The sequence below is a fragment of the Prionailurus viverrinus genome, chromosome A3, assembly GCF_022837055.1.
Source record: "Prionailurus viverrinus isolate Anna chromosome A3, UM_Priviv_1.0, whole genome shotgun sequence".
NCBI classification, from domain to species: domain Eukaryota; kingdom Metazoa; phylum Chordata; class Mammalia; order Carnivora; family Felidae; genus Prionailurus; species Prionailurus viverrinus.
In genome coordinates this window covers 69635549-69652475 of record NC_062563.1, presented here as the reverse complement: position 1 = coordinate 69652475, position 16927 = coordinate 69635549, and the positions used below count along the sequence as shown (strand labels likewise).

The 16927-nt window shown below is 34.0% G+C and overlaps 1 protein-coding gene across 23 annotated transcripts in view; it reads left to right on the top strand.

Moving 5' to 3' along the window:
• The window catches only part of NRXN1 (neurexin 1), a 1136768-nt gene that overhangs the window by 807575 nt on the left and 312266 nt on the right, over window positions 1–16927 (top strand). For all 23 annotated transcript variants that reach the window (XM_047854354.1, XM_047854351.1, XM_047854348.1 and 20 more), the window contains one exon: window positions 10587–10768. In XM_047854354.1, coding sequence (XP_047710310.1) covers window positions 10587–10768 — 182 coding nt within the window. The remainder of the gene's footprint in view (window positions 1–10586; window positions 10769–16927) is intronic.

Here is a 16927-nt window from a genome sequence, read left to right as displayed (position 1 = left end):
CCCCTGAATTTGGTATGTCCTGTTACTGGTGATGTTAATTTTGATCAGTTGGTTGTGGTGCCATCTTCTGGGTTTTTCTAATGATTAATAAAATTTTAAGGCCTAAAGCCTGGCAGACTATATCTAGCTCCTTCCTGTAAAGTATGGAGAACTTTGGGCTAGGTTCTTCAAGCAAACTGTGGGATCTAGAACTCTCTCATAATCACCGTTACCTGGTTAAGTGTTTCATGACTCTTCATTACAGTTGTTTCTCACACAGATGTAATGAAATAGAGAATGGTGTTCATTATCAGGGTAATCTAGGCAATCTATGCCCTCATCTGAATTTTTTGTATTTAGTAAAATTATTTAGATTTCTTATACAGCTATAGATATCCCATCTTACTAATGGATATAGGCATGGAATTTTTTATACTCATCAATCAGGACCTTTATGCTATTTATTATGTCTGTAGTCCTAACTCAGTTCAAGGAATATATTAGGCCCCTATCCATGATTGATAAATAAAAGCACACAAACCTGATGAGAATACCAAGAAGTAAAGCAAGACCCTGTTTTCAGTAGGCATACCTTTAAGATGGAAATTACAGTAAAAGTCAGCTCTGATATTATATAATAGTTTGTAAATTAAAAATAGGTTTTGTAGATGATAAAGGGAACAAATCTACTTTGATTGGAATGAAAGTGGGAAGCTAGACTGAAAAGAAAACCAAGTGCAGCAGAGAAGCATATATCCGCCAAAGTAAAAGTCACTTGGAGAAGAGAATGTGTATTCCACTTGTGCACGATAAAGTTAGAGCTTAGTTTGAAGTGACTTCTGACCCAGAAACTAGCATTCTATCTAGTTCTCATATAAAATAAGTAGCAAATAGTTCTAACTGGGACCTTGTCAGATGGAGAATGACAAATATAGCATTCAGGCAGGAAGATGGTCAATGAGAGGAGCTAAGATGAGAAACAAATAAAAGCATATTTCTGGTTTTACCTTAAAATTATTATGAATTTTATTGTTTGTATGCTGGCTTCTATATTAAATATGTAATGCAATGTTCAAAATAACTACATGCACTTTTGTGTTCAGTATTCAATTCCACTGTTAAGGGCAGGAGACAGTGTCACTGTCAAAAGTTATAAGGCCTTTCTGGTATAGAATAGAAGTGATCATGGCATTAGTGATAAAGATTTGTTTTCTGCATCTCTGTTCAGTAATTTGGAATCCTTAAAAAGAGCCGAAGGCAGGGATAGCTTCTGAGGCGGGATGGTTACAATAAAGCTGTGCAAAGTTCTCACACCTTTTAAAGATTCAGGCTAAGCTCTGAAAATGTCAGAAAGTGAGTGAATCATTTCTGCTAAGTGTCATTACAGAAACTTTCGTGTCTCTCCAAACCAGTCCGGGAAAGCATCATTAAAAAGACTCTAGAGATGATTGAAGTGACCTTGATTTGTGAATTTTAGTTATTTTTCTAAACAAGAAGCAGTCATTGGATCTTAGCTTTTCATTGTCTTGTGGAAAAACTGAGAATAGAGTTGGATACAGACCCTAACTGCCTGTGTGACGTTGAAAAACCAATTGATTTCTCTGGGCCTCCATTTTGTCATTTGAAAAGAAAAGGTTTGCTTAGTTATCTCTAAGAGAATTTCAGCATTAAAGCTATGCTTCTTTCACTTTTTTTTAACTTATTAATTTTTGACACCTTAATTCTAATAAATTCTTGACTCTGAAACCCTGATGAAAGCCATTTTTGCAATTAACTTTTGAAAAAAAAAAGTAAATTTAAGGGCATCAGTAGTCAATTGCAATTTTTACTGACTAGCTAATAATTTTAAGAATTTATTAGGGACTTACACAACTTATCATATGTTCTGTAAAATAAGATTTTTCTTGAAGTACCGGAAGGTGAGATTTCTTTTCTCCCTATCCCTGCTGCCTATAGCTCTCATGCAAATTGATTACTGAATTACTTGCAAGAGACTTTTTAATAAAGTTCACTTACTGCTGGAGGGAGTCTAGTTTCAGAAGGGAAGACATAAGCATTTGATGTTCTTAGGGTTATTGGTTGTGAGATTGCTTTGCTCGGTTTGATTTTTAACTTTAGATCACTTTGCTATCTTTATGAATCTTTTCCTAATCTGATTGGTGGAAGGAATACCACTTATCTGTTTTTTTTTTTCAGCAAGAGAACTTAGACCCTGATAGCCCTTTAAAAGTTTCTAGGACTTAGAACTTGATCATGGAACAAGCTTGGGAAGCTCAATCTTTTGAACCCAACTCTTCCTGGAGGGTATATTTTCTAAATAACATGTTTAGCGAAGGAAATAATAAAGTGTTTTTTTTTTAAAGAAAGTACATTGCAAAGGAGCCACTAAGTGAAGTGTTACTTATTGAATAGATTTTCAAAAATAGTATTCGCTGGCTTGAGAATTATCTCCAAATTTCACTACTTATGTGACTTTGATCTGATAAAACATAAATATAATTATTCTTGCTTTTCATTTTTCTGCTCATTTTTAAGGTTGCCATTAATCAGTACCTTTACTGTTGTCACCTTTTGCAAGATTTTTTAAAAATCCAGAATAGATGGTGACATGACTAAATATCATTTATCTGACGTTTCATAGTTTATGACAAGGCATAATTTTCCTGCCTTGATATTTATTTTTAAATGTGTATTTATTTTTGAGAGAGGGTGAGAGGGGCAGACAGAGGATCCGAAGCAGGCTCCACACTGTTGGTACAGAGACTGATGTGAGGCTTGGATTCACAAACCATGAGATCATGACCTGAACTGAAGTCAGATGCTTAACTGACTGAGCCACCCAGGTGCCCCAACCTGCCCTAATGTTTATTGTTAATGCACAGGTCCTACCTCTTTGGGAAAAAAGGGCTGTGTGTTTTAAGTTTTGTATTCTTAACTCCATTCACATAATTGGCAATTATCAGATGACCAACAGATAGGTCAGCTTAAGAATGTTTCCTACTTCAATTAATTTCTTTATAAGACAGAAAAAGAGAATGACTTATCCAAATGACTGTGGTTGGCATCTGTGATTAATTCAAGACTGGTGAACACCATTCATATCCCTTATATGAATGCTGCCTTTTTTTTAATTGTACATTGCATAGTCTGTGCATTATTTGTGGTATTCCTGAATAAATGGCTAAGATATGGACAAGGTAGGTCAACCATGAATCCACTTATATTATAAAGAATTACCTAAGTTATTAAAGAGGAACACACTTGTTTTCAAAAGAATGAATATTTTTTTTTCATGCAGTATACTCTTTACATAAATGTCAAAATATGTAAATGTCACATATTAAAATGGGAAATATACATGATTCACTTTTAAATATATTGTTCTCCCAAGATTGCAGAATATAGATTTTTTATTAAAGAAAATATAGACCATAGAAAAATATGGAATATTTATTACAAAAAGATTTTCAAATGTTAATTTATTAATTTTGCAAGAGACTGTGCATGTACACACACATGAGTGGGGCAGGGTTAGAGAGAGAATCCCAAGCAGCACAGAGCCTGATGTGGGGCTCAGTCCCACAAACTGTAAGATTGTGACCTGAGCCGAAATCAAGAGGTGGAAGCTTAACGGACTGAGCCACATGGGCACCCCTGTTAGAAAAAGATTTTTATTAAGAGAAAAGTTTTGGGCCAGTAGATGAAGGGAAAACTTCCTTACTTAGTGAAGTGCATAATTACTGTTGAAATTATCTTTGAGAATAATAATTCCGACCTTATAGGAATCATGATAGCTTTTTGCTATTCTTTGCTATTTCTTGATGGTTTTATTTTGATTAAAATTTCTTATTGAATAAGCAACACTACTTTTTATTTTAAAGTGGTATCTTGGCTGGGCCAGAACCAAATGTCATATAGGCCAGTTTAGTGAGGAGAAGTTCTCTGCTTGCACATCCCCTAAGTTTACTGTGGAATCTGACTGGTTCAGTCTCCTTTGATCCCAGGAAAAGTTTGGGAGATATTAATTGTCAATGCCTAGTGATTCCTTGGAGACCCTGAGAGTTTAACAGCATATCTGACTTGTATGGGGTTCAAGAACGTTGTGAAAGAACCTGCACAGAGTTCATGATGGGTATTTAATAGCTGGCATGTGGGCAGTGACCCCGTCCACTGTCACTTTCGGAAATCTCATTGCGCAAAAACAAGGTGCTCACAATGTTGACTTTCCCCCTTTTTCTCAGTTTGCATTAAATTTAAGAAAGAGTCAACAAGTTGTTTTCTTTTAAAATTGAATAAATTTCTTTAATTCCTCAGGGTCTAGGATTCTGCTGGAACACATGACTTGCCATATATGAGAAACCTCCTGTTGTTTGTTCTATCCTGAATGTAGTTATTAGCTACTTTGAAAAGACTTGCATTGTTTGGGAATTACCTAAACTCTTCTTGACTTTCTTTGCTTTGGTCTGATTCAGACTATAGGGTCAGTATCAAAACCATTTTAGTGACAGGCCATGTTTCTTGCCCTGTTTCCTTTATTAAGAACTTATTCTGCTCTTTTTCTCAAAGACATATAAGTAAAAATCCTATGTCATTTTCTTTCTTTTTTAGCCAGTTGTCAATTCTACCAAGTCTGTGTCTTCCATAAGAAGGCTCAAATTAAGATATATAGTCTTTATTTTCATTGTCTTTTCCTAGTGTTTGTTCCCCTTTAGGTGAATAGCAGCATTGAGGGCTGCTGTCTCTTCTCAAAGTTGGTAATTGTTGTTACTACTTTTTGATGTAGAGTTGATTACATCTTATAGGTAGGAACTGTTATTGTTCTGATTCCATTCATCTTTCCTAATATAATGGCCACCTGTCTTGAGTTGTTAATCCTCCTATATGAAATTTCAGAAATTAGGAAACAATAGTGCTCAATTTCATGATATAATTCCTTGTGATCTTACAAAGAATTTACAGGAACTTAGGAAGAAAATGAACTGCAACGAATTGTTACTTTATGTACCTGTCAGATTGTTAACATTTATTATTTTCTTTAAGTTTCACCAGTTTATAAATTTTATCACGGTCACAAATAATTTTTATACAAAAACTTTTTATACAAGTTTTTCATTGTTTTTTGCTTTCTATGAACTTTACTCAAAAGAATGCCTTTACATAGGTAGAAATTGTTCAGAAATTTTAAATTTAAGTTAGCCTCTTTATTCCAATAAGTTTACTGGAGGAATAAAAGCTCCTCTTACTTTTATTTGTTTTATTTTAATTCCATCTGACTACCTGGAAAACTTTAAAGGGGAAAAAAAAGTGCTATATCTCTGTTATATCTAATAGAATTATAATGGCCTGAATGTTGCATGTTGGCTACACAGTGACATTTGAAGAATTACAGGCGTTCAGAAAGGAACCTTTTATTCATATACTTATGTTAGAAGCTAATCTACTTGGAAGTTATTGTTCATATAGCAAGGATCCAGAACAACCAGTATTCAAACAGACCTATACATGGCAGTTGGTTTTCTTTTTCAGAAAGGTTCAATCCATTTGGGGACATACTAACTTTTATGGAAACGAAGCTGAAGTGGGCAAATTTAAAGAATGAGTGGTTGGAAATAAAACAAGGAGGAGGGAGAGTCTTTTGGGTAAATAGATGTTAAATAAAATCTAAAAATATTTCTTATCATAACATCACAGGGCAGTTTTGACATTAGAAGTAAGAGCCCATGTATAATTTGTACAAACATTTGTTGCCATGTAAAGTATGTTGACACAAATAAATTTGCATCTGATTGAGCCAGCTCTGTTAATGAATTTGGAGTAATACAGATTTGCTGCGCAACTTAAATGTGGAGGTTGCTGAAAACCACTTTAAGTTTGAGTCATCCATACATTCAGTAATGTGATGGATGTCGAGGTTAATTTACAATAAATCCATTAGTAGTCATGGCACTGATGTGTCAGTGACTGTCATACAGAAACATGCATAAATAATAGAGGTGAACACATTACTGTGTTCTTAAGACCTGGAACTGTGATTAAGATGTACAGTTTCTGCACATTGAATTCACTTATATAATATAATAAACCATGTTTCTATAAAAATAAAATTAAAATAATAAAGCTAGATTGCAGTCATTTTATGTAGACTTACTCCTTTATTTAACAAAGTGAATTTTTTTTGCATCTTGCTATAAATCTTACCATGCTAGATGTTTTATGATGATGAACTAATATTCTTTTTCTCATGAAAGCTCCCATGTGATGCAATTTAATATCCTTCTCATTGTCAACTACTAGTGAATGTAAATAATAATATAATGGGTTTATGTGAAAAAAGTGCTAATCCAAGGAATGAAATACTGAAAAGATTAATAAAAACTGGGAGGGAGGAAAGTCATTTCTTCAAAGGCATTTGGCTTCCACACAACTTTGAAATGAATCAAACTTTTCTAAGACATCTTATATTAAAATAAAACAACAGTGTTGCAGTGTTTGTTATTTTTTGTATGTTTTCCATTATTTTATAGTTTTAACACACACATACACACACACACACACAAACACACACACACCGCCTGTTCTCTGTAAAACTTACTGGGCACTTACCATATGCCAGGAATTGGACTATGGTGTGACTGTGTGATACCCATCGAATTTTGACAGAAGCTCTATGAGGTGTATAGTTTTAATATCCTCATTGTTTACAGACAGAATATCCAAGATTTAGAATAAAAAGCTAGTCAAGGTCAGTGTAGCTAGTAAATGATTCAGCTGGGATTTGAACCCAGGTCTGTTCAGAGCTTATATTCTTTATTTTTTAGTTATCTGCTATAGTAAGGACATTATGTCTCTGGTTCCAAAAGATGCATGCTAAATGAAGTAGATTTTGAAACTTTAGTCGCATGACCCACTATATTTTATTGTAGGAGTATTCTCACATTTTTAAGGTTACCAGAATAGAGTATAAGGTAATTTTCTATCTTTCTGAAAGGGGGATTTAAGAACATAGGAAATTTTGTAGAGTTTTATAGGAAGTGATTTTTTTTTTTTTTAAAGAAAACCAAGATGCTTATACAGGTAGGTAGAAGGGAGCTGTGGGTGGGGAGTGGACATCTTATCCTCTCTTGATTCTGGAATTATGCTGATGAATACAAGACATTGCACTATCATGCATACAGAAGAGGGAAGAGAGATTGCTTTCCAGATACATCTGGAGACAAAAGATCCTGGAAATAATTGCATTGTTTGGCACAAGGTAGTACAATTGGTTTTACTTTGTTTTGGTGAAACTGAAAGAGCCAGAAATCATTGTAAGGAAGACAGAGTGGTTCATAGAATGCTAGTTGCTAGGTCTTAACACTCACTGAAATATGAGATGAAATCAAATCTTGAGTAATGATATTTGCATTTTGACATTTATCTTCCTGAAAATACAAATCTTTATTATCCTTGCATTCTGTAACTGAGCAACTGGAAACTTTCATAGTTCCATAAGTTTGGGAAGTATACTCTAAACTAAATGTTAATCTACATATATTAAATGTTCTGTCACTTCACATTTACATGTTATTTTTCTTTTTTTGAAAGCCTTGTGAGGTGAAAGGACAGTATATGATCATGAGGTGCAAATGTCACTTTATGGATATGAGACATTAGAATATGATAACAGTCGGCCTTGATAAATTCAGACTGACACATCCAATTAACTTTTTCTCGACTGTCTTGTTATGATAACAGAAACATTTCTGTCATAAAAAAAATGCAAGAGTAGGAGTCTGGGCACTAGGTTTCCTACTCTGTCACTTAACTAAGGTTGCAACTTGAGATAACAAATCAATCCTTATGACTAAGTTTCCTCAGATGTAACATGGGGCTAACTGCTTACCCTACTTTCTTCCCCCCTACTTTTTATAAAAGTTTATTTATTTATTTCTGAGAGAGAAAGAGAAAGAGAGAGAGAGAATCCCATGCAGGCTCCTTGCTGTCAGTGCAGAGACTGATCAAGGCTTGAACCCATGAACCATGAGATCATGACCTGAGCCAAAATCAAGTCAGATGCTCAACTGATTGAACCACCCAGACGCCCTTACCCTACTTTCCATACAAAAGTACAGAAGACCTGAAAAATTGTTGTGAAAGTGATATTTTTAATATTAAAAATTGCTATGTAATACAAGATATTTTGCTTTCCACCATCACCTTCCTCTGGTGATTCTGGAAGACACCTGAATTTTTAGATATGATTTACATTGTTATGCAGCATCTCTAGTTTTGAATATTTGTCTTAATTCATAGAAACTACATAGTCACTAGAGAGCAAAATTAATTAAAAGGAGGAAAATAAAATTGAGTACCTGTACTCAGAGGTCACCACGACATTCTCCTGTTAAAGAAACCTTCACTTTTATGTGTTCTTGTCCCATTTTTATCAATGTCGGCATTGTTGAACCATTCAATAGTTAGTTAATCATCTACAAAAATTACCAAGCTGAAGAATATTTATCAAATGATTCTTGCTTATTAATATCCTGAGTAACAAGCTTCTGATGATATAGAACATAAATGGTCCTGGAGGCTCCAACATTTCTGATACACAAATCTGTATATTCTGAATGTTCTTTACTTGCACACTGCCTGGTTCCTTTGAAGTATAACTTACCTATTTCCACATGAGAGAGATAAACTACTTTCATGCATTAGTATCCAAAAAAATTAATAGAGAATACACAGCGTCTCTACCATTGCATTCTAACAAGATTATATTTTATCACTTTTACATTCAGTATTATTCTGACATGTTTCTTGTGTCATGTCTACATACCGAGGCCTTTTTTTTTTTATTGATTTGTTTTGAGAAAGAGAGCACAATCATGGGAGCAACAAAGAAACAGGGGGAGGGCGATAATTCCAAGCGTGTTCCACACTGTCGGTAAAGAGCCCAACGTGGGCTCAGACTCAAGAACCGTGAGATCATGACCTGAGTTGAAATCAGGAGTCAGACCCTTAACCAACTAAGCCACCCAGGTATCCCTACATACCAAGGCCCTTTTAACCAGTCAAGCAGGAGGCATATTGCAGAGGACTTTGGAAATGTTTCACACAGAATACATACTGCTGTACCAACACCATACAAGCCTCACTCTTGGTAGAAGCTTTTTTTCTATAAACACAAGATATTTTGTGGCCTAAATTTTTTAAATGTTTATTTATTTTGAGAGAGAGAGCACATGTACAAGCAAGGGAGGGACAGAGAGAGAGGGAGAGAGAGGACCCAAGGATCCTGTGTCATCAGCACAAAGCTTAACACGAGGCTTAATCCCACAAACCACAAGACCATGACATGAGCTGAAATCAAGAGTCAGACACTTAACCGACTGAGGCACCCTTGGCCTAAATTTTAATATTCACTCTTACCATTTTCTTTACCACGTTTGACACATAGTGGGAACACAAGTATTGGTATCCTTTATTACTATAAGCCTCTAAATTTATTTTACCCCAGTGGCTCTTCCTGGGATAACTATGCAAATATTTCTATTGTCCTTTTTAGTATGGACAAACTTTACTTTTAGTAAAGTCTTTTCTTGTGTGTGTGTGTGTGTGTGTGTGTGCATATGTGTTCATATCTATATATCTGTATGTATCTATATCTATATCTTTGCATGTCTCTTTGCATGTCTCTTCCAAATGTTCTGACTTAAAGATTCCATTGTATTGCATTCAGTGAGATAGATTTCATTGCGGTATAATGAGATAGGACTTCAGTGCATTGGATGGTTAGTGTAAACTTGTTTGAAATGAAAATCTTTTAAAGTAAGATGGATAATTTAATGACATCAGCACCATAAAGTAAAAATTGAACACTCACCAAATGAGGCTATAATATTCTTACTACTGTAAGACAAGCATTCACTTTTGAAGAAAAAAAATGAGTCTTTTTATGATGCTGGATAGTTTGACAGCTACTAGATATTGCTTGTTAAATAAGATCTTGCTTCTATTGATGAGCTCTATTATCTGTATTTTCCTGACATGACTCCTGGGGCTTATGACTGTTTATCCATTAGTTATCTGTCATATGTGAATAGACCCTTTCCCCATAAGAGTTGATTCGTAGTATATTTGTTGTGATTTGCTTCACTGTGCTGTATGACCCTGTCACATGCACATGCAACTCTTGTTTCAAAAACAAAAACGAGTTGATACATGTTTCTGCTCCTTTTGGAAGCGGCCAAAGTCAGTGTTTCCTACTAAAACATTTCTGAAAAACTGGCAGGGAGAAATAAAACCCCATTAGATTCCATGCTTGTCTAACTCAGTGGAAAAAGTAGTAATCTCCCATTTGTTCTGGAACACCTGCTGGTAGGTTTAATGAGTGTATTAAAAACTGAGCTGCCTTGATATTTCTTTTAAAAATCTTCTATTGTCTCTCTTGAGCCTGTTTGATTGAAATCTGTGATTTGCTTACTTTTTATGCTATAGTTTCATTTTTTTTTTCATTTTTGCCTTGATATAAATTTAATCCTTAACGGATATGTCAGTGTAACAAACATAGGAAAATTGTACACCTGATATATTTGGACTAATTGGTTTTGGTTTTTGTTTTCCAGCTGGGACAACATATATCTTTAGCAAAGGTGGTGGACAAATCACGTATAAGTGGCCTCCTAATGACCGGCCAAGTACACGAGCAGACAGACTGGCCATAGGGTTTAGCACTGTTCAAAAAGAAGCTGTATTGGTGCGAGTGGACAGTTCTTCTGGCCTGGGTGACTACCTAGAGCTTCATATAGTAAGTACTTTAAAAATAAGATTTAACTTTTGTCTTTACTGTTAGTTTTTTTTTTAATAACTTATACTTTTTCTTTTGGAAGTTTCTCTTCCCCAGCAACCAGTACTTTGGTACAGAAAATATAAATACAATCTAGAAGTAATAAGACCTTATTCCTACTATTGTTGCTAAAACGTTCTTTACAATAGAAAATATATTTTTTTGGTTGTTAAGTGTGAATTCTTCTCAGTTCTCTGTTCACAAAGATTTATTTTGGTATGTTCTTATTGACTTTAAGCAGATTTGCCAACTTAATAAACTAAGTTATTGCCTAGTTGATACTGTTACATCTGACTGGAAGCAGGAGGTTGTAATACTGGTAACATCAAAAGATCTGAATCTGGTGTCCTTAGTTCTTTCCTCACTCTAGAATTACAGTGAATTACAGTGACTAGATTGTTTCTGTGCCTTCTTATATTCATTTTAATACATAAATATCAAGAAAGTACAGTAAGCTCTTACCATTAATATCGTGGAACCCTTGACCATTCCTTTTGCTCCAAGCTCTAAGCCTACTGTAAGAATTTAGTCAGTATATCATAGATGGAAAATAATAGGTCATGAATAGAAAGCTATTTTTTTAAACTTTTGCCTTAACTGATTTATAGCTTGAAGACTCTGCCATATATTTCTGCATTCAGAGTTACTAATGTGTATAGTTGTAATTCTTTATCTTCTTGTTTTATTAAAATATTTGCAAAGTACAGGTAATCTCTTATTGCTAAGAGATATCAATATTTTACTGATATACAAAAGTAACAACCATAAGAAAGGGTCATCTATTAAACTCTACAGGGTTATTATCATCATAGTTCTTACTTGAAAATCTGTATCTTCTGGAAGGTTCCAAACATATATAAGTCTTTCCACTTCCCTTTATATCTGTGAGGCATAGTTTATCTTTTCTGTCTCATGTGATTGTGTAAATTTGTTTTGTTTTGCTTTTGTCCAGCCCTATAGGTTCTCCTTTTACTAGCACCCATGCCTCAGAGGACAATTTGATTACGTCAACAGATTCTTTCCTCTTGGACACTGGCTTTCAGGCACTCATCCTAAAACAATTAGGAAAACCACCAAACACATATAGGAGGAAAATACATTATCACAGACTTTTGCAGGGTCTTAATTTTCAGTTTTATTCATTTATTTTCTTAATCTTAGTTTTCCATTAGACTTCTATGATTTCAAATAAGCTCAGTAGGGGTTTACACTGACCACAAGAACTAAATTCATTGCTAATCTTAGAAAGAAGAAAAGAGAAAACACACACACACACACACACACACACACACACACACACACACACACACCTCAGCACAACCATTATTGAACTGCCATAAATTTTCAATTCAAGATGCAGTTGTCAAATCGGAACCCTGGGAAAGTAATTTCAACTGCCTTTCAGCAAATATCTAACAATCAAAATTGAAAGCATCTGGATTTTTATGGCATCATAAATAAATGATTAGTTGAGATAAACTTAACTAGTGCAGTAAGGAATGTTGCTGTTGCTGTTTAGAGTAATCTCAACTTTCTAAATGTATTTGCTCCACTCTGATTTAAGAGCCTTGCAACTTCAAAAAAATAAATAAATAAGAAAACAAGAGCTTTTGCTCCTGAAAGAAATTACTTATTGATCCATTACCAATTACACACTTACCCTCAGAAAAGTTTCTACAATGATCACTCTCAAATCGTAAGGGGCAATGTTACTGAATTTACTCAAACCACTGTTGTTTGTTTTATGGTCAGAGGGTTTTAGTCTATAAGAATGGATGTTCTCTTTTTCTTCCAAATCTGATCAAATGTGGGTTTAAGAGTCCCTCCATACATAATGGATTGACTTTCTAGGTGTCTGTACCAACCTAGTACCTTCCACAGTTCCTTTACTTGCCATGAATTTATGATAGCTGTTCTGTGAAGGCCTCCTTCTTTCTGTATCTCCCTCTTGGTTTTGCCTGGCTATTCACTGTAGATTCATTATTTGTCTCTATACATTCTCCCTCTTGGATTTGCTATCTTCAAACTTTCCCTTGATTTGAGAGCCAGTACTTAACTGGGAAATGCAAAATGTATATTGGTTCCAGGGCTTACTAAACACCCTTGTTGGTCAGCCCTACTCCTCCTATATCAATTGCTAGTATCTGTCTTAGTCCAAACCTGGCTAACTAAAACTTATCTCCCTCCCTTTTTCCTCATTGCATGTAAGTGGTGATCAGTCATTAATGACCTAGCAAGTTGCCTATATGGAAATAAATCACTTCTCGACATATTTTAACATACAAACTAAATTAACACAAGGCCAGTGTTGTGGGTTTTTTTGTTTTTGTTACGCATTTTACACTATTGAAGTTACCTCTAACTCCTATAATGTTGGCTAGATAGAAGAGGAACACACAGAGGAGTTAGATATTTTAAAAAGCAAAGGGAGGGTAAGAAGGGAGGGAGGAAGGGAGGGAGGATGTAAGAAAGGAGGAAGGAAAGGAAAGGAAAGGAAAGGAGAATTAAGTGTCTGAGTACTAGAGTTGATACCAGTGGGTGATAGAAATATTCTTAAATAATATTAGATTTGAGAATATTCAGACCGTATTTTGTTACATTATTTAGGTACCTTTAAATCTATCCCAATTTTCTCTGAATCACTTATTCTGGTTCTTTCAGGGTTAGAAGTTTCAAAGGAAAACAAGATTTGTAGGATTATAGTTTGTTTATTATTGTTGTTTGATTTTTGTTTATGAACATTACTGACTTAAAAATTGACCTGATTGATATCATAGATGATATGTTTTATCTGTAAATGTTAATTATTATCCATTAAAATGCCAGAAAAACTTCTGTAAACCTTCAAGATCAGCCAAACATAAACTCTGTGCTAATCTTTAAAAATTGTATTTCTACCTTTACTTAGTAAGTTAATCAGTAAGCTGGAAAGTTGATTGTACTCCTCTCAAGGGACTCCAGTCTTGCTGAAATGTGCAATGCCATTTCAGTTAGATAACTTTTAAAGTATGACTGGCATATAATTTCGATGAAGATGTAAATATTTGACATCATCCCATTTCATTAAGTTGATTATTTGGGTTTTTACTTGAAAATATAATCATATTTAAATTTTGATTAATTGTACCCTTGAAGTTATAACAACTTGGAATAAAATGTTTTTTTGAGTCAGGTAGCCTTGTTTTTAAGATATTTTAAATAATATTAATATTTCTGCTACCACTGTTATGCTCAAAGCCATATGATGTTGCTATTGAAACTTTTAAGGTTTTAGGAGGGGATGAGGGCAAGATACACTCATGAAGTAAGGAGCAGTTAATTAGCATATAGCCTAGAATACTAGCACTTGATAAATATTTTCTGAAATAATAAATGAATTAATGAATTATATATTGAAAATATGATGGCTTAGGTTAAGAATAGACAGCTTTTCATTAGTCAACATGAAGTCAAAGATGCGGTGTAGTTTTTATGTAACGCAGAAAGTCATTTAACTACTTAGTTATAACAGAAAAAAATGCAGCACTTGATATGCAATAGCTATATTATTGAAAAGTTGCATATTTTTATTGATTTGTTTTTTGAATCTTCAAGTAAGAATTGATTATGGTAGTTGGTTGTTTAGAGGAAATGTGTGGTGGGAATTTTTGTTGGATGAATGATTGTCTCTCTTTAGTAATTATCTCATTTATTATAACTCATTTTTATCATGAATTGTTCTCTGATTGTTTCATATCTGCCCATTACTTTCCAAAAAAGATAAACTGTCTCATGTCAGAGAACACAACTTGATAATAATGATGGTTAATAAGAAACATAGCATAATCTAGAACTGAGGCTTTTCAACATTCATTTTACTACATGCTAGCAGCCTATCCAGAAATATTTTCTGAGCAACTAGTATGGCCCAGGTCTATGTTAGGCTCCATGGATACAAAAATAAATTATCTTACCACTTAGTAATCATCTCAATGAACAATTGTTGAATGGATGAATGAATGAGCCAAATGGGATCCTTGTCACCAGATAGCTTAGGTTATTTACAGCAAACATATTTTGTCCCAATGTGACTCCATTTGGTTCATCTCAGTTTTTTCCTCTTTCAGCTTTAACTTTCTTATCTGTATAATATTTGTAAGAATATAAACAGATGATTGGTTTTTAGGATAAAGAATATAGGGGCGCCTGGGTGGTGCAGTCGGTTAAGCGTCCGACTTCAGCCATGTCACGATCTTGGAGTCCGTGAGTTCGAGCCCCGCGTCAGGCTCTGGGCTGATGGCTCAGAGCCTGGAGCCTGTTTCCGATTCTGTGTCTCCCTCTCTCTCTGCCCCTCCCCCATTCATGCTCTGTCTCTCTCTGTTCCAAAAATAAATAAACGTTGAAAAAAAATTTTTTTTTAGGATAAAGAATATAAAGAAGACACTTCTAAGCTGTAAAGTGTTATACACATTTAAGTTAGTAGTGTTAAAGATTATTTAATCAATATTGAGTAAAATAATTATTAGAAACAATTAACAAAAAAGTTAAATTCATTAAAAAATTAATTTATAAGGTATATCTAGAAATTTTACCAGTGTTTTCACTCTAGAGGAAGCATCTCATATATGTCAGTCTGGCAACATTCATTACAGATTACTTAACCCCTCTTTGACTTACAGGAGAAAGCCAGTGCAAATGTGTGCTCACTCACTGCCATGAATATTAACGTGTACATTGGTTCTGACCAGGGAAATGTGTGGAGGGTGGTAGAAAGGAAGAGTGAAGAGTGTTCTTTGAAATTCTTTCATCTTGGGAGCATGAAAGAGCATTGCAAATTTGATTAGTGAATTGTTGTACATATTTGCCGTAAGTGTTTCTTCTTTGTACTTTGCTGGGTTGGAAGCCTTATTTTTGAAACTAAGCTCTTAATTGATTTTGATTTAGAAATACACCTTTTGATCAGTGGTTTTAGTGTAGCCTAGAAGCATAATATATTTAGAGTAAATATTACTTGTCCTAAAATAACTTATCAATATCAGTGGCAAGTCAACACTTTCTCATCTTTCTCCTCATCTCTACATTTTATTTTGCTTTAATAAATTTTATTTAATAAACATTATTTAGTATATTATATACTTTATAATCCTGCTCTATTAAAACTAAATGTAAAAACATCTTTTTAAAGTCAACAATTATACATAAGTGCAAGATAAAACACAATTACTCCCTTACAGGCTTTTCTTGAATTTAAATTATGTTCCATCTGAAATTTTCTTTCTAACCGATAGATTCACCTATTTTAAGAGTTTTACTTTGCCATGTAATATTAAAATTTGACCCTGTTAATCATATACAGTAAATATTTTATTTGTTTTTTTTTTCCTGGTTCTTGCATGAATTAGAGAACATGTTGCCTTTTTGACTAGAATATTGAAAGAAAGACTAAAATGATGTCTTTTTTAGTATGTGTTGTAAAATTCTTGTTCAGGCTTCTAAGGAATGAAAGATGCAAGTTATCTTTGGGGAAAATGGGGGAAGTTATGGTCATAGTTCTGTTGGCTTAAGTGTTATCCAGATATCTTAAAATAGTCTCTATTTTCAGGATGGGTGCGGTCAAGTGCATTAATACAGACTATTTCCCTCATCATTTTCCCTTGGAAGTTAATTCAGTTTCTCATTTTCTGATTTACTGGTTGTCACCTGTGGTACACCAGTAACTCTCTGAATTTGACTGCTAGATTTCTAGAATTATTTCCTTTTTTGAAATTCCACTGCTTTGTACTTTAAGAAAAGAGAACCAAAACAACTATCTCTACATACACCTTCTCAGTCCATGTACTTATCAATTAGAATTATCTTGCTGTATCTATTCTGAATACTTTCCAGGCCATTCCATATACTTATATCAGGTTAATTTGCTAAAATGTTTCTTTGATTCACTTGTTCCTTTATTAAACACATTGATGTCTCCCAATTATGTACAGGTAAAGAAAGGCACATTTTATGCCTGACATTTAATGTCCTCAACATTCTGAACTTAATTTCCATTTTCAGGTCCATTTTCCCATAATTCTATACTTATCTTTTTACTCCAGTGAAATGTATTAATCTATTTGTTAATGAACTTCTTGTCATATCTCT